The 23,979-nt window shown below is 39.9% G+C and overlaps 1 protein-coding gene across 2 annotated transcripts in view; it reads left to right on the forward strand.

Annotated features, from left to right (window-relative positions):
* The first annotated feature begins 8,924 nt into the window (after positions 1 to 8,924).
* Positions 8,925 to 23,979, forward strand: part of CHPT1 (choline phosphotransferase 1) — a 35,786-nt gene continuing 20,731 nt past the window's right edge. Inside the window, exon 1 of one of the 2 annotated variants that reach the window (XM_043562331.1) lies at positions 8,925 to 9,381. In XM_043562331.1, coding sequence (XP_043418266.1) covers positions 9,109 to 9,381 — 273 coding nt within the window. In that variant the 5' untranslated portion in view covers positions 8,925 to 9,108. The remainder of the gene's footprint in view (positions 9,382 to 23,979) is intronic. The other variant, XR_006294473.1, reaches the window with a different exon arrangement.

The raw sequence follows: 23,979 nt of genomic DNA on the forward strand, positions 1-23,979 counted from the left end.
TGAACCCCACATTTATTTTATTTATTTTATTTTTATTTTTTTTATTTTAGAGACAGAGAGCATGCACAAGTGGGGGGAGGGGGCAGAGGGAGAGAGAGAATCTTTTTAAAATATTTTTTTTTATGTTTATTTATTTTTAAGAGTGAGAGAGACAGACCACAAGCAGGAAAGTGGCAGAGAGAGAGAGAGAGGGAGACACAGAATCCAAAGCAGGCTCCAAGCTGTGAGTTGTCAGCACAGAGGCTAATGCAGGGCTCAAACTTGAGAACCATGAGATCATGACCTGAGCCAAAGTCGGACACTTAACCAACTGAGCCGCAAAGAGATAGAGAGGGAGAGAAAGAGAGAGAGAGAGAGAGAGAGAGAGAATCTTAAGCAGACTCCACACTCAGTGCAGAGCTTGAAATGAGGCTTGATGCAGGGCTCAATCTTAGGATCCTGGGATCATGACCTGAGCCAAAATCAAGAGTCAGAGGCTTAATCAACTGAGTCACTCAGGTGCCCGTGTTTTAGTTCTTATTTTAGCTGGGCCATTAATTACCATCCTTGTACCAAAAATTCAGGTGCTTGCTACATGTATATATTTATAAAATCCTTTGTTATTAAACTTTGATAACTTAGAATGGACTAGAGAAACAAACCACTTGATGAACAACCAACTGCTCTGGTCTGAGGAACCTATGGCCTAGCTGAATATTTTTCTACTCTCTGGAGTAGATTACTAGGAACAAAATACCAGAGAGGCAGCAAAACAGTTAAACACTCCCAGAGAAGTCACTCAGGGTGGCTTGGGGCACTGGCTGACTCAGTCATGAAAGGAAAAAACATCACACTCAAGCGCATAGTCCACCATAATTTCTTTCACTCCCAAGCAATAGCTTTAGAAAGCATCTTTCTGTTCTTCGTAGATAAGCACTTACACAGCTATCCACAGGCAAGAGGCTCCCTTCTTTATTCCTGAACTCTCACCTTCATCCTAGTCTTGGAGCCCATGAAAACATTTTAAAGACATTACATACCAATTTTATTGGCGTGTATATCGGCTTTTTTTTTGTTTTGTTAATGAAAAAATAAATAAATAAAAAAGAACTAGGGGTTACCAGAAACACTGTGGCAAGGAAAGGAACCATTATTTGGACTCTGTAAGGCATCCTTCTTGGATGATTAGGACAAGGGGTAATTGGAAAGAAGCCATGTTGCAAAATAAACCAAAACTGATTTGGAGTCATGTGGTCATTTGGAAAATTCCAGACACTAGAGACCCAAGTAATGTATCCCCTGAAGTGCCATTGGACGGGTCATCCCTGCCACACTCCTGAATGTCCACTGGGGGTCATTGTCCATTCAGTTCCCATTCCTGCCCTGGGGAGGTACCGCTGAGCTGGAGCCGGGTTGGGTGGTAGCAAAGACTGCCAGGAAGAGGCAGAGCATCTCTGCACAGGATGACTTTATTCACTTGTTAATAGCTCTTAGTTAGGGTTCAACAAACATTAGGTAGCAATAGTAGGAGTTCCTTGGTGAGACAAGTTTCTCCATGATTGTTGAGTCCTCATAATAGCAAGCATGGACTCTGAACCAAAGTGTCACCAAAGTAGTAACTCCACTCTCTGAGGAAGTTAAGCAAGAGTGATGGACAGATCAGCAGGAGATGGCAAGAAGGGGCTTGGTGGAGGGCAAGACCAAGAATCAACATCAAAGCAGGGGGAGAAAAGGAGAACTGACTAACACATTATCATTTTCACCAAGGGAGGGGAAATCAAGAGCAGTGAGATAAAAATGAAGCCAGAAATAACCTCACAAGGCAAGGAACTAAAGAAAGGGGAAATAGCAAAGAGAAAATCAACAATAAAAAATTTTTAAAAAAGCACCTACTTCTGTGTTTTACAGGCATTATCTCAGCAGTGGTTTCTTAACCTGTCCCCCACCACCCTCCCTATTCCTCTTTGCAGAAGAAAAGAAAACCTTGGACAGAACCTGAGAGCATAGCCTGAGACTACCACCACAACCCCTTGTATGCTTACCCATTGAACTTTATGCACATGTTATATTCTTCCTGTGATATAGGAGTTTATTTTAATACAAAACACTTTTTTATTCCCAGATCTTCCAATGGATGTTGTTCCAGACACACTGTCAGGGAGCTCAAGGTGTCCCAGTTCTTGGAAGCATGGCATAATCTTAGAAAAGCCTCATCAACAACCAGAAGCCAACACCTTCACCAGGGACCAACAAGTGGATCTCAGTTCCACTGGTGAGAACATTATGTAATGAGTTTTAAATAAATATATACATATATATGTAATATATATAACATAAAATCAGAAATATAAAATAAAATACAAAATCTTAAATATCTATCTATCATCTAACTCTTCTTTGTCCTGGAAAAAAACAGCTTTAAACAGAATTAAGTGAGCCAAACTGGTCTTTCTTTTCTTGTCCCTAAACTGCCCCGAGTGCTTTCTCTCTTTGTTCTGCCCTAGCCCCCTTCCACCTGGGGTTTAAAGGGCTTCTTCAGAGCAATGCCTATACCCAAGCCTTCTAAGAGTGGATGTTGCACTTGAAATGTGGTCTTGTGACCAGCAGCATGGGCATCATCTGGGAGCATGTTAGGAAAGAAAACTCAGCACCATGCACTCTCCACATCTCCTCACTCGGAACCTTTATTGTAACAGGATCTCCAGGTGAGTCCTGTACCTGTTCCTTCAGGACAGGTGTGGCTCCAGCCCTCTTTCTCTCTAGCTCCTTATATGGATATTTATTCGGGCCATTGTCTCTCACCGGCCCAAAAGAAAGTCAGTCTGATAAAAGTGTCCCTCCTAAGGTATTCCTGATAACAACCTAACTTAACACTGACATGTGACCTAACCTGTCACTCCTAAAAGCCCTAACCGGAAGACAGGAATAACTCTTAGGATTTCAGGCACCCTAGACTGCTGAAGAAGGAATTTTTGAGGAAGAACATTCCCACTAGTGCTCCTCAAATCATATTGTGGAAAAAATCTTAAAGCAGTAGGATGCGAACTCAGAAAAGGTTAACAAATTAAAAAGGTTAAAGGATATAAAAAAAGAGTGCTAAGAACAGTCTCTGAGGGAAATCAGTTTCCTTAATCCTAAATTGCTTTCACAATTTCAGATAAAAAGCACAATTACAACATCTCAGGGACTATATTGTGAAATATTGTTTTCTGATTTCGTTCAGGAAATCAAGCATTTGTAAAAGAAGAGAGCAAAGGGTTTTGGCAACCTACTATTAAACACTGCATGTCTGCTCATGGATTTTGTAAGGTATCATAGTTCTATAAAGTATGGACTTTAAAGTCTCAAAGTACAAAACTATAAAAACATAAATTAGATCAAAGCAAGTAAATGAAAAAAGAACTGCAGAACCATACTAATCTTTATAAATACTCCATCCTATGAGTCTAAACCTCTAAACACCCAGCTTGACTCCCTAAATGATAACATTCTGCTACACCCCAAATCTAGCCAGTGATTTCTTTTTTTTCAAGTTAATTTTTTTATTTTTGAGAGGCGTGGAGGGGCAGAAAGAGAGGGAGAAAGAATCCCAAGCAGGCTCCCCGCTGACAATGCAAAGCCTGACAGGGGATGTGAACCCACTAATGGCAAGATCATGACCTGAGCCGAAATCAAGTGTCTGAGGCTTATCAGACTGAGCCAGCTAGGCAACCCTAGCCAGTGATTTCTTGATTGCAACCCATGCCTTTTTCCAAACCAATGGAAATCAGTGGCTTTTTGAAGCTGTTATATCACAACAGATGCACCTGATCTGACTACATGAGACTATGTTACCTTTTGTGGGAAGTTGGCTGAGATGCTGAGGAAGGAGTTTTGAAATGTAAGTGAAAGTTACATACACAAAGAGAAGCAGCAGTAAAACCAAGATATCCTTTCTCTTTTGGGAAAGAAATTCAGTTTAGCTAAACAATCAAGTAAAAATTTGTGGACCTATTGTACTGTGAATATGTTAAGATGTTACCATTGGGGGAGGGTAGGTGATGAGTACAAGAGACCCCTCTGTATTATTTTTGCTACTTTCTGAGTCTATAATTATTTCAAAATGAAAAGTTTTTTAAAAGCATGGATGTCTATTGAGTGCCAGGTATTGAGGAACACACTCAGTGCAGGAATGTGATCCTAGTACTCTATAAGCTGGGTGAGAGGTAGATTGGTATATAAGTAAGTGACCAAAGACAGAGTGGAATACAAGTACAAAGGCTCTGGTTGTGTGGAAGCAGGAGAGGTCAAACTGGAAGAATGTGCAAGGTCATCTCAGAGAAGATGGAATTTAAGCTGAGCCTTGATTGGCGGGCAATGTTTTAGGGGTAATGAGGGATGGAAGGTACTCCCCAAGCCCAGGGAGAAAATCAGGACATGAGAAAATGTTGGGTGTGTTTGGCAACAGCTAATGGAAGTTGGAGCAGGAGACTTAGAAAGGGAAGTGAGGTTAGAGGAGATATTTGGGAGGTAAGACTGGAAAAGTAGATTCAGCCTTCAAATGCCAAGCTAGGGAGGTTGGACTTTACCAAAGGCATCTGAGCAAGGGAATTCTTCATCAGTTTCAGTATTTAAATAAAACCGTTTTTTACATAATATCTAGAATGGCATAAAATCTACATGATATATAGAAACTGGACAGTTGAATATTGACAAAAATATCCATCTAAGTCCAATATTTATATATGTAATTTAGTAGGTGGCATTTAGCTATGGTTAGCAGTATAGGCTCTGGAATCAAACTATGTGGTCTTGAATCCTGGTTTTACCACTTTTCTAGTTGTGCAGTCAGGGCAAGTTATTGAACCTCAGTGGGATCCAATGAAAAAAATCTGCAAATGGGGATGAGGATCATACCTACTTCATAGGATTTTAAAAATACTAAATGAAATAACTCCTGATGCTTAGAACAGAGCCTCACTGGAGCTCATAAATGTAAGTTACCATGTTAGTTCAAAAATGGAAAACTTGTGAACATCAATCACTATGTGATAAACCATGATAATCAAAGGAAGCCGTGATTCAAGAGGTGAAATAATAAGAAATCTCTAATCTACTTTTCTTTGCCATTAGACAGGTAGGCCTTAATAGGTCTGGAATTCATTTGAAATTTCCAAAAATTTTCCCCAAAAAACAAGGGTAGAAAGCAGCTTAAGAGTATGAGTGTTAGAGAAAATGTGCTTTTAATTTTTTATTACTTTTACTCCTTTTTGATGATATAATATTCCACATTTGCAAAGAAAAATGATTACACATATATAGCATAAATAAAATAAATACCATGTTCCTACTACCTAGTTTAAAAATTGTGGCTGAGAGGGGCGCCTGGGTGGCTCAGCCGGTTGAGCAAACCACTTCGGCTCAGGTCACGATCTCGTGGTCCAGGAGTTCAAGCCCCGCGTCGGGCTCTGTGCTGACAGCTCAGAACCTGGAGCCTGTTTCAGATTCTGTCTCCCTCAGAACCTGGAGCCTGTTTCAGATTCTGTCTCCCTCTCTCTGACCCTCCCCCGTTCATGCTCTGACTCTCTCTGTCCCAAAAATAAATAAACGTTAAAAAAAAATTTTTTTTAATTGTGGCTGAGATAGCAAAAGGGCCCTTCAATATCCATTTTCCAACCTTTCAGTAATAACAGAAATTATTTACCGGGGAAAATGGTTAGCCAGCTAAAAACTACGTTTCTAGCCTTTCTTGCAGCTACACATAGCCATGTGACCAAGTTTTGGCCAATAGGATAAGAGCAGAAGAAACAGGGACAATTTTAGGCCACGCCCTAGCAAGGAAAAGAGCACAGCTTCTCTTTTTTCCCATTTGAATTGGTTGGAACTTGTGGTTAGTCATTTTTGACTATAAGGACAAGGGGCAACATCCTGAGGGTGACAGACTAATAAAATGGACCTCTAGAGCTTGTTTGGAGGTTCTAGCAGGGGAGCGCAACTACTCGTATACCCTTGACCGAAGAATGATCCTCCTGTATTGGGGAAGGTTGTCCTCTTCTACAGAGTGCACAGCTTCAGGAGGGATGCACATGGAGCAGCGAGGGAAGAAAGGGACACCCGCCTACCCAGCCAGATAAGCCGAATCAACCCTGGTGATCAATGGGGTGACAGATGTCACAGCAGATCACCATCACGTCCTAATAAAATGGAAGGAATCAGTGTTCCTGACGCTTTGGAGTTGCCATACCAGCCCAGAATTGCCTGACAATAGGTGAGAGAAAAATACTTAGACCATGGGGTTTTGTATCCTAATTAATATAATTACCAATACTTTGGAATCAGTGTGCCCTTCTACAATCCCATTTCTGGATTTTTATATATCATTTTTTTTCCTTTTCTTCATAGCTTTTGTCATATATGTACATATTCCTAAATGCAAAGTCATACATGTTTTTGAACTCTGTGTGAATTAAATAAATCATATTATGTGCATTTTTTCTGTAACTTGCTTTTTTTTCCATCTCTCAGTATTATACTTGTGCAATTCATGTTAATAAGTGTAGCTATGGTTTATTTTCTACTGCTATATTAAACTTGCTGTATAATATTAAATTGTGTGAAAATACCTCAGCTTATCCATTCAGTATTGGTGGACATTTAGGGTATTTATAGTTGTTGATTATTGTACAAAGATGAATATTCTTATACCTATCTCCTAGGACACATGTGCAAGAATTTCTCTAGGATGTACTCCTGGGTCAGAATTGTGGTGCTAGAGTACGTGCATATTCAACTTTACCAGATAATGCCAGATTATTTTTCAAAATGGTTGTCCCCTCCTATTCCTCCTTGCTAATACTTGCACTCAAGACCACGTGATTAAGTTCTGGGCTAGTGGGATGCATGTAGAAGTGTTGTTTTGGAATTTTAGAAAAGCACCTTATTTTGCTGGCTGGGCTGAGTGGTATCCAACTTTTTTTTTTTTTTTCCACTCCCTTTCTCTTTCCGTCTACTTGAAATGCAAATAGAATGGGTGGAGCTCCAGAGGCCATTCAGAACCAAGTGATGACCTTAAGGTGCAAGTCAGAGAGGATGTTAGAGGAGAAAGACAGAAGAGCCTGAGTTCCTGATGATCATGAGGCCACTGCAATTATAGATTTTTATGCGAGAAAGAAATAAACTCTTATTTTGTTTATGTCACCAGATTTTGGGGATTTTTCTTACAGGTATCTGAATATAAGCCCAGTTGATTGTTTTTCTGTTTCTTGTTAATTTTAGGAGTTCTTTATATAATCTGGGTAGTAGTCAATGTGGATTTTACTTGAGGGAAATACCTTTTCCTGGTTTATGGCTTGTGTATTTTCATTCTCCTTTGATGTTTTGATGTGCACTAGAAATTATCTGTAATATAGTTAAATTTATTGATGTGAAAAAGGATTTCTCCCTGGATTTTTCATGGCATTGATAAATTAAAAAAACAGATGTCTCCAAGTTTACTGTACATAAAACCAGCATAGTTAAAAATGGATCTCTGTCATTCTGATTCCTTTCCTGCATTTTTCAGCACTTTTGTCTTCACATGAAAGATTAGGAGGTATATATCCAATGAATGGTTTGGTCTATAGACACCTAAGGCAGGGGTCACCAAACTTTTTTCTGTGAGGGACCAGACTGTAAATATTCCAGGGTTTGCAGGCCCGTGTGGTGTCTGTCACAACCACAGAACTCGGCTTTTGAGTGAGAAAGTAGTTTAAACAATATGTGAGGCATAAACGTGGCCTTATTTGTGACACTGAAGTTTGAATTTCATATAATTTTGCATCAAAAAAATTCCTTTGATTTTTTTCAGCCATTTAAAAATGTAAATACCATACTTAGCCCGTGGGCTGTACTAAAACAGGTGGTGGGCTGTTAGTAGTTTGCTGACTCCTCTCCGAGGTGTCATAATGTGAATCCTGCGGGACAAACTGCATCTGCTGATACATGTTTCTTAACACACTGTCTTGAAAGCAGTCTCTGAGCTTGTTCTATGCCTTAGAAAATTGCATAAAGATCAGAACCAGGAAGTAAAAAAAGGCAAGAGGGAGGCTTATCTCAGGCTGTGCAATGTTTAAGGCAGGATGTCCCCTGTGTAAAGAGGTGCATTGTGAGGTAAGGGGCTGGTGAACTACCATTGTGTGGCAAGTGTGCTCAGTCCACTGTATAGTGGGAGGACGCTGCCTGGATCCCTGTCCTCTATCGCCAGAGAAGGCTGCGTGTAAAAATGTCCAATTACTGGTACTGGATGCTCTGAAAAAAGGGCATTTGAGTTTCAACCATTCAGTCCCCTTGTTAGCAAGCCTTTTCAAGTCCTGATTTTTCCTTTCAATATCTTGGTCTTTGAACCCACAGCGAGAGTTCTATAGAGCTAAAGGGCCCCTGTTCTTTGGGTTGGAAGAAGAATTGTTTTTGTGGTGCGTTTATCAAGTAGGACCTCTTTTTGGACAGACAGACGGGGCCATGAGGCCGGTGACCCAAGATGTGCAAAATCATGTTCTCACACAACCAACCGCCCTCCCCTCCCGCCAGACTCCACACGCAGCGACGTCCTTCAGTAGTTAGCCAAAGGCCAGGGCACACCCACACCAGGAGAAAAGAGTTGTGCACAAGACCACAGGTTAGAGGAACCAGCCTCTAACTGCCCAGCTAGCGAGGAGTTTTTCCTCACGGGAGCCCGACCAGACATCCTTGGAGAAGAATCGAACTTTAGAGGCAGGTGCATCAGCCCCTTGGGGAAATCAGGGCCCTTGCACGCCAACCAGAAAGTTACTGTTGGCGGGACCCTAGTGGTGACCTGGTGGCCAGCGAGAGCCGGTCCAACCCTCCCTGACACCTCGCCGGACTCTCCCCAACCCCTCCCCCAGGTCCTCTCCCCGGAGGCCCCGCCCTCACTCCACCCCCGCGGTCGCACGAGCGGCCGGGCCGCTCTGGGGGCGGGGGCCCCGGGACCTGAGGCGGCCCCGCCTGACCTCGACCTCGGTCGAGCGAGCCCGACCGGAGAGTCCCACCCGGCAGCCACAGGCCCCGGTCCGCAAGCCCCTCCCTTCACCTCTCCCCGCCCTGGCGCCGGGCACGGGCCGCGCTCCCTCGAAGCGGCAGGGCCCGCAGGCGGCCATGGCGGCGGGCGCCGGGGCCAGGCCGGCGCCGCGCTGGCTGAAGGCGCTGGCGGAGCCGCTGAGCGCGGCGCAGCTGCGGCGGCTGGAGGAGCACCGCTACAGCGCGGCGGGCGTCTCGCTGCTCGAGCCGCCGCTGCAGGTTTACTGGACCTGGCTGCTCCAGTGGATCCCGCTGTGGATGGCTCCCAACTCCATCACCCTCCTGGGCCTGGCCATCAACCTGCTCACCACGCTCGTGCTTATCTCCTACTGCCCCACGGCCACCGAGGAGGTAGGGCCCACCTCCCGGCCGGCCGCGGAGGAGGGACCCCCAACTGCTGTCCCGGGAGCCCCGAGCCCCCGCCCGAGCCCCGCCCGAGATGCCCCGCCGTCCCGCAGCTGGAGGTGCCCGGGAGAGCCGGGAGACCCCCGCGAGGCTGAGCCTCGGGGGTGGGGGGTGGGGGTGGGATACCGCCACTGCCCCGCGCTGCGTCCGCCCTGAGACTCCCCGGGCCACCTGGAGGCTGTCGCGCCGCTACCCTAACCCTGCGTCCACCCCGAGCCTCCCGGGGCGGCGGAGGGGTTGTCAAGGTCACTGCTTCAACCCGGTATGCACTCAACCTCCCCCGGGCCACAGCAAGCCTGCCTGCCCGGCCTCCATCCCATCCGGAGCCGAGCTGTGGGATGGACAAGCTGTCGGTTACTTTGCACACTGGGGACTGAACGCCCCCAGTCTCCGTCCTTCCTGTCTGGCACCAGGGCTTGAGGTCGGGTTGTCCAAGCCGGAGTTACCCTTTGGACACTTTTATAATCGTCTGTTTCTCACGGGTGTGCTAGTGATCCTGAAATTACTGGTAGCACTGATCAAAGATAAGTTACTTCCAAGAGGTAACTTCCACTTTGCCTCATTGACCTGCAAAACAAACTAAGGTATTATTAGCAGGCGATAATCCTTATTATCACGACCCAGGGGTCACATAAGCCAACAGATTTTGTTAGCAATGCGTATTTGACATATATCTGAAATAAGAGTAAATAAAAAAAAAAAAGTAGATAACGTGGGCTTTGGACAAGTGTTAATCAGAAGCCCCCTTGGGCTCAGTGTGGATGGGGTAGGAGGCAAAGGGGGTTCACTCCCATTTGTAGCTTTAAGGCATAGTACATGAGATGAGTATCACATTGCACATTCTGTGACACAGCTTTCTTGTCTTTTTTCTCCAAATAGTGAAATCCCTTGTATAATCCTATTTGAGTATAGGTTCTGTGGGGAATTAATTCAAGTTGAAATTGGATAGCAGGAATACAATGGAAATATTTTATGCCTTCCATACTATCCGTCCATTAAAAAAATATTTAATGGAGCCTACATTTTAAACATATCTTGCCAATTGATGGTTATGTTTATTACATATGAGTTCTTGGCAGATGTTTCCATTGTTATTCATTTCCATATTGTTTGCAAAAAGTAAGTTTCTTTAGTTTTTCATTTTTGCAGTCTGTTTGCAGAATTTCCCAGAGTTGGTGCACTGGATTTACAAGTGGAAGGTTTGAGTTCTCATGGGGCTCCACAGCATCATAGAGATAACTGCTGGTCAGTTTTCCCACATGTGAATTAGAAAATCATACTTGCCAAACCAATTTTACAAGGATGCAATGAGAATTAAATAATACATTACCTGCAGATAAATGTAGAAAAAGGTAGTTTGCCCAACAATTAAATATATTACTCAACATATTAAAAATACCACTATTATTAAAAATGTCCTGAAAATATATAATAAAATTTAGTTTTTATTGGGCCTAGATTTGGCTAACCGCATTTGGATGTTTCTGATACTTGCCAATTAAACTGTGAACTTGTCAATATTATTAACTTTAGAAGCATTTGTTGAGCACTTACAAAGAGCAGGACACATAAACAAGCCTAATAGATTATGTTTAGGAGGGTCAAGAGGGGCTTGATGGAAGAGGTAAAATTATGATTAATTAATTTTAGGCTTAACTGCCTTTAAAAAAATGGTGATGGTGGGGGGAAATCTCAGACACTTAAAAAAAAAAAAGTGAAAAAATCAGAATGGCCCTAAAAGGAGGCATAAGGGTTAAAATAATAAGGTGAAACTGAGAAGAATTTCTGAAATGTAAGTCATTAGATCCTGTAGGTGCTTGTAAGAGGCTGAAGCAGTGAGGGGGAAAACCATTATAGGATTGACATTGTATATTTGGTAAAATCTCAGCAATAGCAGGAAAGAAGCACAGTAGTTCAGGCTGTTTTGCTTTCAGGTCACAGAACTTGTATGACAGGCCCTGACAGGATTCAGATCTAAGTCAATCTGACTCCAAAACATATATATATATATTTAATATATATATACACACATATATATATTTAATATATATTATATATATTATATATATATTTATATATATATTATACATATAGTATATTTATATAATATACATATTCAGATCTAAGTCAATCTAACCCCAAAACTTTCATTTATATATAATATATATATTATATATTATATATCTATGTATTCTACATAGATAGATATATATATAATATATAATATATATATATAATCATTTACCTCCACCTTCTGGTCCAGAGTTCCTGCCTTTCTGTATGTGGTATGCAGGAAAAATTCCTTGTGTTTTATATAAGATTTATCAGGTATGTAAAGTGCTTTTACATCAATTGTGGCCTTTGTGTTTTATGTCTACCCAAGGAGGTTGGCAAGTTTTTTCCCTTCCTACAATAGCCTTACCACCATTCTAGCATTTCTTCTATCCATCCATCCTGAAGTAATAGTAGTATATACATTTTTATTAAGAGAAGATTGAGGCCCAGAGGGTTAAGTGACTTTTACCTGGCATGGAATGTGTTTTCTGATTCTTAGTCTTAAGAATTATTAGTGCTTTTTCAAACTTGACAGATTGCTTCCAGAAAGGCTCAGGGAAAATACATAAGGTTTTTGGATTTAGATACTTTGGTTTATGTACCCATATAGGATGTAATCCTACCCGAATAGGATTACATATATGTAATGCTGACTACATTATCTATATTAATAATAGCACTTCGTCTAATTTTTACTACTGTTAATTTCTAGGCCATAAGTGGGGATGAAGGGAAATTAATAGAAAAAAATTAAGTGATTTATATTAAGTTCTACAGTGGTGTTCTGAACTGCATATCATGTCACTGTTTCTATTTTTTAATTTATTTTATTGCTTTGTATAGCTACTTTTTTTTTTTTTTAATGTACTCTCAAGTTAGTTAACATATAGTGTAGTCCTGGCTTCAGCAATGGATTCCAGTGATTTATCACCTCCATATAACAACCAGTGCTCATCCCAACAAGTGCCCTCCTTAATGCCCGTCACCCATTCCCCCCCCCATACCCCCTCCCCCATAAACCCTCAGATTGTTCTTTGTATTTAAGAGTCTCTTAATGGTTTGCCTCCCTCTCTGTTTTTATCTTATTTTTTCTTCCCTTCCCTTATGATCATCTGTTAAATTTCTCAAATTCCACATATGAGTAAAATCATGTGATATCTGTCTTTCTCTGACTGACCTATTTCACGTAGCATAATACCTTCGAGTTCCACCCACATTGTTGAAAATGGCAAGATTTCATTCTTTTTTTCACTGTTGATAGTATTCTGTTGTATGCATATACCACATCTTCTTAATCCATTTATCAGTTGATGGACATTGGGCTCTTTCCATGATTTGGTTATTGTTGATAGTGTTGGTATAAACATTGAGGTGCATATGCCCCTACAAATCAACACTTCTGTATCCTTTGGATAAATTCCTAGTAGTGCAGTTGCTGGGTCGTAGGGTAATTGTATTTTTAATTTTTTGGGGAACCCCCACACTGTTTTCCAGAGTGGCAGCACCAGTTTGCATTCCCACCAACAGTGCAAGAGGTTCCCCTGTTGTTTCCTGAGTTGTTAATTTTAGTCACTTTGACCAGTGTGAGGTGGGATCTCAGTGTGGTTTTGATTTGTATTTCTCTGATGATGAGCAATGTTAAGCATCTTTTCATGTGTCTGTTTGCCATCTGGATGTCTTCGTTGGAAAAATGTCTATTCATGTCTTCTGCCCATTTCTTCACTGGATTATTTGTTTTTCAGTTGTTGAGGTTGGTAAGTTCTGTATAGATTTTTGATGCTAGCCCTTTATCTGATATGTCATTTGTAAATATCTTCTCCCAGTCCATCAGTTGCCTTTTAGTTTTGTTGATTGTTTCCTTTGTGGTGCAAAAGCTTTTTATCTTGATGAGGTCCCAATAGTTCATTTTTGCTTTTATTCCCTTGCTTTGGGAGACATGTCAAGTAAGAAGTTGCTGCGGCCAAAGAGGTTGCCGTCTGTTTTCTCATCTAGGATTTTGATGGTTTCCTGTCTCACATTTAGGTCTTTAATCCATTTTGAATTTATTTTTGTGTATGGTATAAGAAAGTGGTCCAGGTTCATTCTTCTGCATGTTGCTGTCCAGTTCTCCTAGCACCATTTGCCAAGAGACTGTTTTTTGTTTGTTTTTTTTTTTCCATTGGATACTCTGTCCTGCTTTGTCAAAGATTAGTTGGCCGTATATTTGTGGGCCCACTTCTGGGTTTTTAGTTCTATTCCATTGGCCTATGTGTCTGTTTTTGTGCCAATACAATAGTGTCTTGGTGATTACAGCTCTATAATACAGGCTAAAGTCTGGGATTGTGATGCATCCAGCTTTGGTTTTCTTTTTGAACATTACTTTGGCTATTCAGGATCTTTTGTGGTTCCATACAAACTTTAGAATTGTTTGTTCTATAGCTCTGTGAAGAATGCTGGTGTTATTTTGATTGGGGTTGCAGCCACTGTGTCTGTTAAGGAACTTTCCACTCCAGCCAAATTGAACTACTTGCTACACCAAGGATTTCTCTTTGTTTTGTCCCTCTCTTTTCTCCTTCCTTTTCCTTCCTACTGTCCTGTTTCCATCTGTCAATGCCCAGTTCTAACATGACTTCCTTATGAAATTTTTCTTCCTTCTCTGGAGTCAAATCAACCACTTAATCTTCTAAACTCCAATAAAAACTACAATAACAACTAACATTTACTGGGTATTAACTGTGTACCAGGCATTATTTTAAGGTGCTTTAGCCTGTTTTCTCATTTAATCCTCTCAACAACTTTATGAAGTAGTACTATTATTATCCCCATTTTATAGATTATGAAACTGAAGGGAATTAACCTCTTCTATGTAGGTAGCTTTAAAAAAAATTTTTTAACGTTTATTAATTTTTGAGAGACAAAGTGCAAGTGGGGTTGAGGTAGAGAGAGAGAGAGAGAGAGAAACTGAAGCAGACTCCAGGCTCAGAGCTGTCAGCACAGAGCCCCATGAAGGGCTCTAACCCATGAACCATGAGATCATGACCTGAGACGAAGTCAGACACTTAATCGACTGAGCCATCCAGGAGCCCCATGAGTAGGTAGCTTTAAATGGAGACCAGCTTTCCAAGCTAGAAAGCTATGCTTCAACCACTGGGTTTTGTAGGTTTCCTGTGGAACTTCTCCAATTTTTTTGCTTATGTGTGTCCTTACTGAGCAGGACAACCTACCAACTTTAAAGTTCAGAGATTGCCCATTTGTACATTCTGCACTGCACAGCACCTTGTATAAAGCAGAGGCATGGTAAATATTTGCTAAATTATTGACTGCATGAATGAAATGTCATCTTGGGAGGTAATGTTTTTCTACTCTTATTCAGTTCAAGCTGGTCTTGGAATAAATACTTATCAGTTTGGCCTGGGAATTTTAAGAAGAGTAAGCAAGAATTAGGGCTACTAGAGAAAACAGAAATTGAATTGCCCCCTCCTCACCTCGATGAAGCATTTCTATCTGAATTTTACTCTGTATGGAGTCCTTGGCCCCCATTCCTTGCTACCTAATCCTAAAATAGGATCACAGACTTCTACATAAAGGACTTTAGAGCTTATTTAATGCCATTCCTACATTTATATATAAGAAAACTCAGTGATTTGAATCTAGTTCTTTAGGCTCCAGCCTAATAACATTCTTTACCACAAAACACCCATACACTTACTTTTGACTGGTATAAAGTGTGGCTCCATTCTCTTTTAAGCTTACTTGAGTAAATGTCGGAGACACATCAGTGTCTCAGTTAAGAGTAAGAATTATAGGGGTGCCTGGGTGGCTCAGTGACTCTTGATTTCAGCTCAGGACACGATCTCACGGTTCGTGGGTTCAAGAACCATATCGGGCTCTGCACTGGTTGTGTGGAGTCTGCTCAGAACTCTCTCTCTCTCTCCCTCTTTACCTGCCCCTCCCCCATGTGGAGACGCCCTCTAAATAAATAAATAAGTAAACAAACAAACATTAAACAAACTTAAAAAAAAAAAAGAGTAGGAATTATAGCAAATAGGTACCTATTGGTCAAGGAATTAATACATTTATTTTATTTGTGATGATAAAAAGTTGAACCAAAAAGGAAGTTTTTCTGAAGAATCAGAAAGGCTTTAAGAAATGGTTTATTCCCTCTATAAATAATTCAGATTATAGTTGCCTTTGCTCTGTAAAGGGTTATTTGTTGGGGAATATTAAGAAAAGGAAAATAATCTTTAGATTCCTATTCAGACTTTTTTTTTAAAGGTTTTTTTTTTTACGTTTATTTATTTTTGATAGAGAGAGCACAAGCAGGGGAAGGGCAGAGAGAGAAAGAGACACAGAATCCAAAGCAGGCTCCCGGCTCCGAGCTGTCAGCACAGAACCTGACGTGGGGCCCGAACCCACAAACCACGATGTGATGACCTAAGCCGAAGTCAGACTCTTAACTGACTGAGCCACCCAGGCGCCCCTAAACATTTTTTTAATTGGGTTTGGTTTCTTTGAAATCTAGTGTTTTCTTTTTTCTTACTTATCTCCCTCTTTTTTTTTTTTTTTTCTTAATTTTAACCAGCTCAATAAAATCAAGCATCATTTATTAAGGCAGGACTCTTGTAAGGGAGTGTGGCCTCCCTTACTAAAACAAAATATAAACTCCAATTCCTTTCAGGATTTGAAAATTCTAGAATCTGGACAGGGACTAAAGTGAGGCAAGCAAGTACTCAGGCCTCAGGATTTAAGGAAGCACATGTATGATCCTGACCCTGGGGGTAAATGCAAGCCTCTGCTTCTGAAGCCTGGATGCCTCACTTTCCTCATGGTAGAAGGAGCTTCTAATTGCCTTGGGGTTTATCTGTCTGATTCCTAAGGCTTGCCTTAACTTGATTCCCAAGGTATATAAGCTGTTCCTGTTTTAGACTTTTGACCTGGGCAGAAAGGCTCTGACCACTTGGGTTTTGCAAAGTTAAAGAACAGAGCAGATGTTAAAGCACCCAGTACAGTGGATGTTGATAGATCTGACCCCAGGAAGTCTCTTCATATACCTCCTCCTTCTTGTTCCCCTGAGCACAGTGAGAGGCTGGCATTTTCAACAAGAACTCTAGTAAGTACTGAAGAAGGCTTAAAAAAAATAGGGAAAAGAAAAAGGACTATTCCCCAAAATATGAAAAGAAAGAAATCTACATTTCAAAGTACAAATTTCTGTTGTCATGAAAGAACGCTTTGGTCCCAAAGTGTTGGTTGAACTGCATTTGTATAAGCTGCTGGCTTTCCTTCCCCCATTTTATTACCTGCTTCATTCCCTGAAAATAGGTATACTCTTCTCAAATGCTGGCCCCTAATCAGAGCTGAGGCCTGAAGGTCTGGGTTGAAACCAGAAAGCCCCCAAGGCCCTTTCTGATTGGCACTGAGAATGATCTTACCCTTGCTGACCACCAACTGCTTCTGGAGCCTTGGAAACCTCCCTTGGGAGCCCTCCCTCTGTAAACAAGGAAGTGCTCCACCAGCCAGAGGCACACAGTAAACAGTCTCTTAATCCTCCTTAATCACTGTTAGAACAGTGTCAGACTAGTAGTCTGTTAGAAATTCCATGAATTTTCTTTTAAAAATCCACTTTTTAACACCACACTAGCATTACATTTTTCCACATGTGCATGATCTGTCTTCTAATTTTCTTTCTTCCTACCTCTTATAAACGCACATTTCGTTTTTATGGAGAGAGAGGTCAGTTGCTCTTTTGATAATTGAAATCTCCCTGTTAGCATCTGATCCAGTTGTTACTGATTATATAATACCTTTTGCATATGTGTCATCTCACACCCAAGGCCATTTAAAGCAAAGAGGTAATTTTTTCAAGTATAAAAATTTATATAAATAAGCATTTTATAGTTCCAGTATTTCCTAGATTTTAATTTGGGAAGATTTTTACTTTTGTGTATTACCTATATATACTATTTTTTATTTACTATTTTTCTTTCCATCAGCTTTAAATCACTTTTTAAAGACATGGACTCATTCTAAGCCTTAATATCTATAAAGTCATAGATTTGACAGCTATGCTAGCTATTTTTCAAATATGTTAAAATATTTCCAAAATATATTAATATAAAGTCATAAATATTAGAATGAAAAGTTGACCCATGAATCATCTAAAAGTGTCTTATGTAGTATCAGTAATAACAATAACAGTAATTAAAATTTGCTGAGCTCCTTCCATATGCTGGGCACTTAACACTTTCCGTATAATTCTTTTTTTTAAAAAAAAAAAATTTTTTTTAACGTTTATTTATTTTTGAGACAGAGAGAGACAGAGCATGAACGGGGGAGGGTCAGAGAGAGAGGGAGACACAGAATCTGAAACAGGCTCCGGGCTCTGAGCGGTCAGCACAGAGCCCGACGCGGGGCTCGAACTCACGGACCGCGAGATCATGACCTGAGCCGAAGTCGGCCGCTTAACCGACTGAGTCACCCAGGGGCCCCTGTAATTCTTTCTTTGATCCTCACAGTGAGACAGGAGCAGTGATTATTTTCATTTTTCATAAAGGGAGACTGGGGCACTGAGAGGTTAAGTAACTCATCCAATTCACTCAGCCAGTGATGAAAGCAAGGATCTGGGTACAGGTAGAGTCCAGGACTCCACACTTCTAACAGGTGTGCAAGAACAGCCCGGGGCATGAATTCTTCCCTTTGGAAACTGTTTTACCTGATAAGGAACAATTAGATCATCTAGTTATTTTAGCTCCTGTGGTATGGACAACAGATTTTAAAAACAGACAACATGTCTCATATCCTTGAGAGGATTATATTCTAATATGAAAGATGGGACCTTGGAGACTATCTAGTCTAGCATTTTCATTTACAAAAGACCTAAGGATGTGTTCCAGAAAATCAAGTATTTTAAGGTCCAAGCTTGTAAGTGAAGTTTGTCCAGTGAGCAGAGATGTGCTCACCGGTCACTTTCTAATAAGTCTTTTCTTCCTTTTCCTGATTCGTGTGTGCTTATTCAGATGCATGTATCAAAAGAGGATAAATTGGTTTATATGTGAGTGTTCCCTCCGACCCAGAGTTATTTTTAACGAGAACAGTTGCCATATGATCTGGTACAGAACTCTGGTTTCTCTAATTATAAAATGAATAATAGCATCCTATAATTTAAGTAACCGAAAAAGTAAAATTTCCCACTTACTTTTATACAGCTGTTTTTTAGTGGTGTTACTGAAAAGCAATTTAAATTTATTAGTGCTTTAATTTAAATGACTAAGGGTTATGATTGATTCTTAGTAATTATTTTTGTTTTCTAGAATAAACTTACATAATAATTTTTAATGCAATAATGCAAGATTCATCATTAATGAAGTTATTACTTAAATTGTGATATAGCCACATCATTGAATACCATGTTGTCATTTACAAGAGTAATGTAGGTCTTCATGGTTTACCTGAAAAGATTCCTATGACATACTGTTAAATTCTGATCCTAAAAGATACAGTAGATATTATTAAAATTACAGAATTTAAAACTTTACACATTAGGAGTTTAATATTACCTGAAGAAGTTCTACTTTGGGGAATAGGTTCCTTCTGTAGTAGTTTTTCGATAAATTGCTTATGACTTTATAATGCATAATCTAAGCCTGACTTTTCCATGCTTATGTTTAAAATTTTTGAAAATAAGTTCACATGAAAACCTGAAATGAATTGGGGTGGCTCTTGTAGATCCTCCTTACAGAAGACCCAGAGTCTTCTGTAATTACACCTGTTTTGAGGACTCCTGGAAGGAAGGGTCATCCTGTTCCAGGCCAGTGCATCTCTAACCTGGAGCTGGTTTTGCAGAGATAACAGGTTAGAAAAGAAGATGACAGTTTGCAGCCTATTTAATAGCTTCCAGCTTGGGGTAGAGGTGATGACAGCAGGGAAGAGAGAAGGTAGGTTAGGTCCCTGTGGCCTTGGGAAGACTGGAAAGGAGTGAACCAGGTACTGGGGACCAGTGTGCCTTTCTGGGCTTAAAAGGAAGGAAGTGTCACATGGCTCACAGCCATTTCCTAGGGCTCACTGCACTTGAAATTGGATTGTGTGAGCAAGAAAGTGCTTCTTAGCAGGTTTAAAGAAATAGGTAGTCAGTGAAGTAAGAATTCATGTCTGTGCAGCCTGCAGCCTGATGGATCCCATAGCCTGGGGAGGTCGGAAGACCTGATTCCTGGACCATCTGGCCATTCATCTGGATGGGACTTCGTCATCCCTTCCTAAGTTTTACTCTCCGTCTTTAATAAAGAGAACATGGTAACTGCCCTGTCTCTGTGGATTGCTGTATCAAATAAAATAATGCTGAAAAATGCCCTTTGTTGTACTGTTTTAGATAATGTTATTACCTTTCCAATCTGATCTCTTGGTCCCAAAACAGGGATCTGGTCACTGACTCATGAGTAAACCTTTCATTTTCCAGGCCTCAACCTTCGTTTCTGCAGAGAGTTCCTCTCTTTTTCTTGTCTAAATTCCCCTGCACTCTTACCTGTTTAAGCTCTAAACCTTTAATTCTTCTAGTATCCTAATGAAGTAGTCTTAAACTAGTGAACCAGTCTTCCTTTATTTTTTCTAAATGAGGGGCAGAATCCACCCCCAACTGTCGTGTCCAGGAGTGAGCGAATTTATTTCAGTATGGATTTCCGTTAACACCTTGACCTTTCAATTTGCCTGTGGCCAGTCTCCCAGACCAGAGGTCAGAATTAAGCTTTTAATGCTTAATTGGACCTTGGCTCCAGTTGTTTCAGTATAAGAAGGTTCTGGGCATAGAAGGGAGAAATGGAATACATCTCAGGTAGATGATGCACTTTGAGAAGTCTGTCATTTAGGGGGAAAGTATTTGGTGGAAAATAGATGATAAAAAAGTGACTTTTTATGTCATTCCAGAAATTTTAATAATTTCAAGTTTCCAATTTTACATAGATTTGAAATGTCACTTCTCTCTCCTTTGGTTTTCAAAATGAAAGCAATATAATTTTTCATAGCAGGAAAAAAATGGGTAAGATTTTGCTTATTTGAAAAGTCACTGGGATTGTTCTCTGCAAAACACTTTGGGATTTTTTCAAAAAGATTCGAGGTGGTTTGTTTTGTTTTGTGTTTTCCACTCTTGTACTGTCAAGATGATTTAGCAATTCTCTGTTTTTTTGCCCTCTCTTAATTATTTCAGAGTTTGCAGATAAGCTTTTAAAAACATGCTAATCAGAACTGAATGTGACATTTAATTTTTTAATTTTTTATTAAGTTTTTAAATTTTAATTCCAGTATGGCTAACATACAGTATTATATTAGTTTCAGTGTTATGTATAGTTTCTATACATTACTCAGTGCTCATCACGACCAGTGCACTCCTTCATCCCCTTCACCTACCTCACCTGTCCCCTCATCCACCTCCCCTCTGGTAACGCTCTTTGTTCTCCATCATTAAGAGTCTGTTTTTTGGGTTGTCTTTTTGTTTTCCCTTTGTTTATTTTGTTTCTTAAATTCAACATATGAATGAAGTCACAGTATTTGTCTTTTTCCAACTGACTTATTTCACTTAGCATAATTCTCTCTAGCTCCATCTGTGTGGCCAGTAGCAAGATTTCATTATCTTTTATGGCTGAATAATTTATATATATATATACACACACACATATAATGTATGTATGTATGTATGTATATATAGTTATTTATGTGTATATATATGTACACACATATACACATGTACGTATATACACATACCATATCTTTTTTATCCATTCATCAGTTAGTGGGCACTGGGCTTGGGCTTCTTCCATAATTTGGCTATTGTAAATAATACTGCAGTAAACATCGGGGCACATATATCCTTTCAAATTAGTGTTTTTGTATTCTTTGAGTAAATACCCTTACTGGGTCATAGGGTAGTTCTATTTTTAATTTTTTTGAGGAACCTCCAGACTTTTCCACAGTGGCTGCACTAGTTTGCATTCCCACCAACAGTGCATCCTCACAGACACTTACTGTTTCTTTGGGACATTTTAATATGCATATTCACAGCTCAGGTTACTTCTATTCTTAAATTTTTTCTAATTTATACTGCTTTTTTTTTTAACTAGAAGAGACTTGATAAGTCCTTTTAAGCAATTAGTAGTGTAATCGTTAATACTGGGCATCTAAATATTAACAAATAATGAAACTTCTATTAAAGTTAAGTTCAAAGTAAACTTCTATTTACTTAAAAAGATTGAAGAATAAAATAGCAGGTTGATTGGGTATTTGTAGAATTACCACATAAACCATACATAGATTGGTATATTAAAACTTATATTTGCCACTAAAAGTGTACAAAACAATTTAATGAGAATAGCTAACCTTTACTGAGCACCTACTTACTGTGTGCCAGGCTCTGTTAAAGAGCTATCTAAGAATTTTTTATCTGATACAACTGTAAGGATTATTCACATCTTACATATGAGTACCCACAGTTTAGAGAGGTTAAGTGATTTGCCCAAGGTCATCTGGCTATTAAGTGACAGAGTCAAGGGCTCAAACACAGATCCAACTTCAAAGCCTTACTTCTTAATAATTTTGCTATACTTCCTCCCCTAAGACATAGAAATCTGGCTTGACCATTGCTATCATCACACAGGTCCCTGAGGAAGAAGAGTATATTTATAAAGTGTGAAAGAAAAGAATGGTCATTTTAAAATCTCTTTTTCTCTGTCTTCTTCAAATTGAATCATTTCTATTCATCTGTATTCAACTTTACAGACTCTTTCCTCTCTCTCACTATTATCTATGCTTCTATATATGATGTTTCTGTTTTCCTCAGGCTTCTGATTGTCATGTGCCTTGGTGGGTTTTTAAAAAGTATTTATTCTGTTGTGTTTGTTGAGCTTGTTGGATACGTGAGTGTATAAATTTCAAATTTGGAAACTTCTCCAGCCATTATTTCTTAACATTTTTTATGCCCAACCCTCTCTTATCTCCTCTGAGACTCCAATAAAAATATGTTAGAGTGCTTCTGTTGTCCCACTGGTCACTGGTACCCAGATCAATTATTTGTAGTCTTTTTTCTTTCTGTGCATCATTTTTGATAGTTTCCATCAGTATTCTGCAAGTTCACTGATCTTTTCTTTTGTGTTGTCCAATCTCATCTAGTACATTTTACATTTCAAATACCTTTTTTTCATATCTAGAGGTTTCACTTGAGTCTTTTATATTTTCCTTCACCTTCTTGAACATGCAAAACGTATTTATAATAACCTTTCATGTCCTCATCCAATTACATCTAATTCCATTTTCTGTGTCATTCCTAGGTCTGATTGTATTGATTGATTTTACTATTAGTTGTAGTTCATATTCTCCTGCTTTTTGTATGACTGGTAATTTTTGTTTGTTTGTTTGCATGACTGGTAATTTTTTATTGGATGCCAAACATTGTGAATTTTACATGTTTGAGTACTAGATTTTTTTTTATATCCCTTTGAGATATTGCACTTTGTGTTGGCTGTAGTTGAGTTACATAGGATCAGTTGGCTTCTTTTGAGGCTGGACTTTATGTCTGTTAGGACTCTTCCAAGAGGCCTTTAGTCTTGGGCCAATTTCTCCCCAGTGCTAAGGCAATACACTTCTGAGAACTCTACCTAATGTATTACAAAGTCTTTGTGTTGTGCCTCGAGGGAGCATGAAAAATTTCCAGCTTTGTGTGGCCTTCAAGAATTATATGGCCTTGGGGTGCCTGGTTGGCTCAGTTGGTTGAGCATCTGACTTTGACTCAGGTCATGATCTCACTCACAGTTTGTGAGTTCGAGCCCCGTGTCAGGCTCTGTGCTGACAGCTCAGAGCCTGGAGCCTTCTTCACATTCTGTGCCTCCCTTTCTCTCTGCCCCTTCCCCACTCATGCTTTCTGTCTCTCTCTCAAAAATAAATAAACATTAAAAAAAATTTTTTTAATTAAAAAATAAAAAGAATTACGTGACCTTATACTGTCCCATGGTTCCTTCCTTGGCCTTGGTTAGTAGTTTTATCTCATTTAGTCACAGGTCACTTCTCAGCCAAAGACTCAAAGATACCCTTCTGTAGATCATGTGTCCCTCTTTTCTCTGATGCTATGCTCTACAGATTCTAGCTGCTTTGACCTTCCAGAATTCTGCTACATTTCTCCTCAGCATAACAAGATCACTGGGCTCTGTTCAGGTTCCCATTCCTGTACTGTGGTCTGAAAACTGCCTGTAGGTACTAAACTAGAGCACTGTTGGGCCCACCTCATTTGTTTCCCTCTGGCAGGGATCACAGTACTGCACTGCCTGCCATGTCTGAAAATTTGTTGCATTTGTTTTATTGCTTTTCTAGTTGTATAAGGTGGGGACATAGATCCAGTCCCCTGACACTCCATCATGAATGGAAGCACAGGTCCATGATTTGTCTTTAAGATCTTTTTTCCTAGCAAAAACTTACTGAATAATTTCAAATCAAAAACCATATATAAATCATATATTGAAAAAGCTGTGAATTAGGAAC

This window comes from Prionailurus bengalensis, chromosome B4, assembly GCF_016509475.1.
Source record: "Prionailurus bengalensis isolate Pbe53 chromosome B4, Fcat_Pben_1.1_paternal_pri, whole genome shotgun sequence".
Taxonomy (NCBI): domain Eukaryota; kingdom Metazoa; phylum Chordata; class Mammalia; order Carnivora; family Felidae; genus Prionailurus; species Prionailurus bengalensis.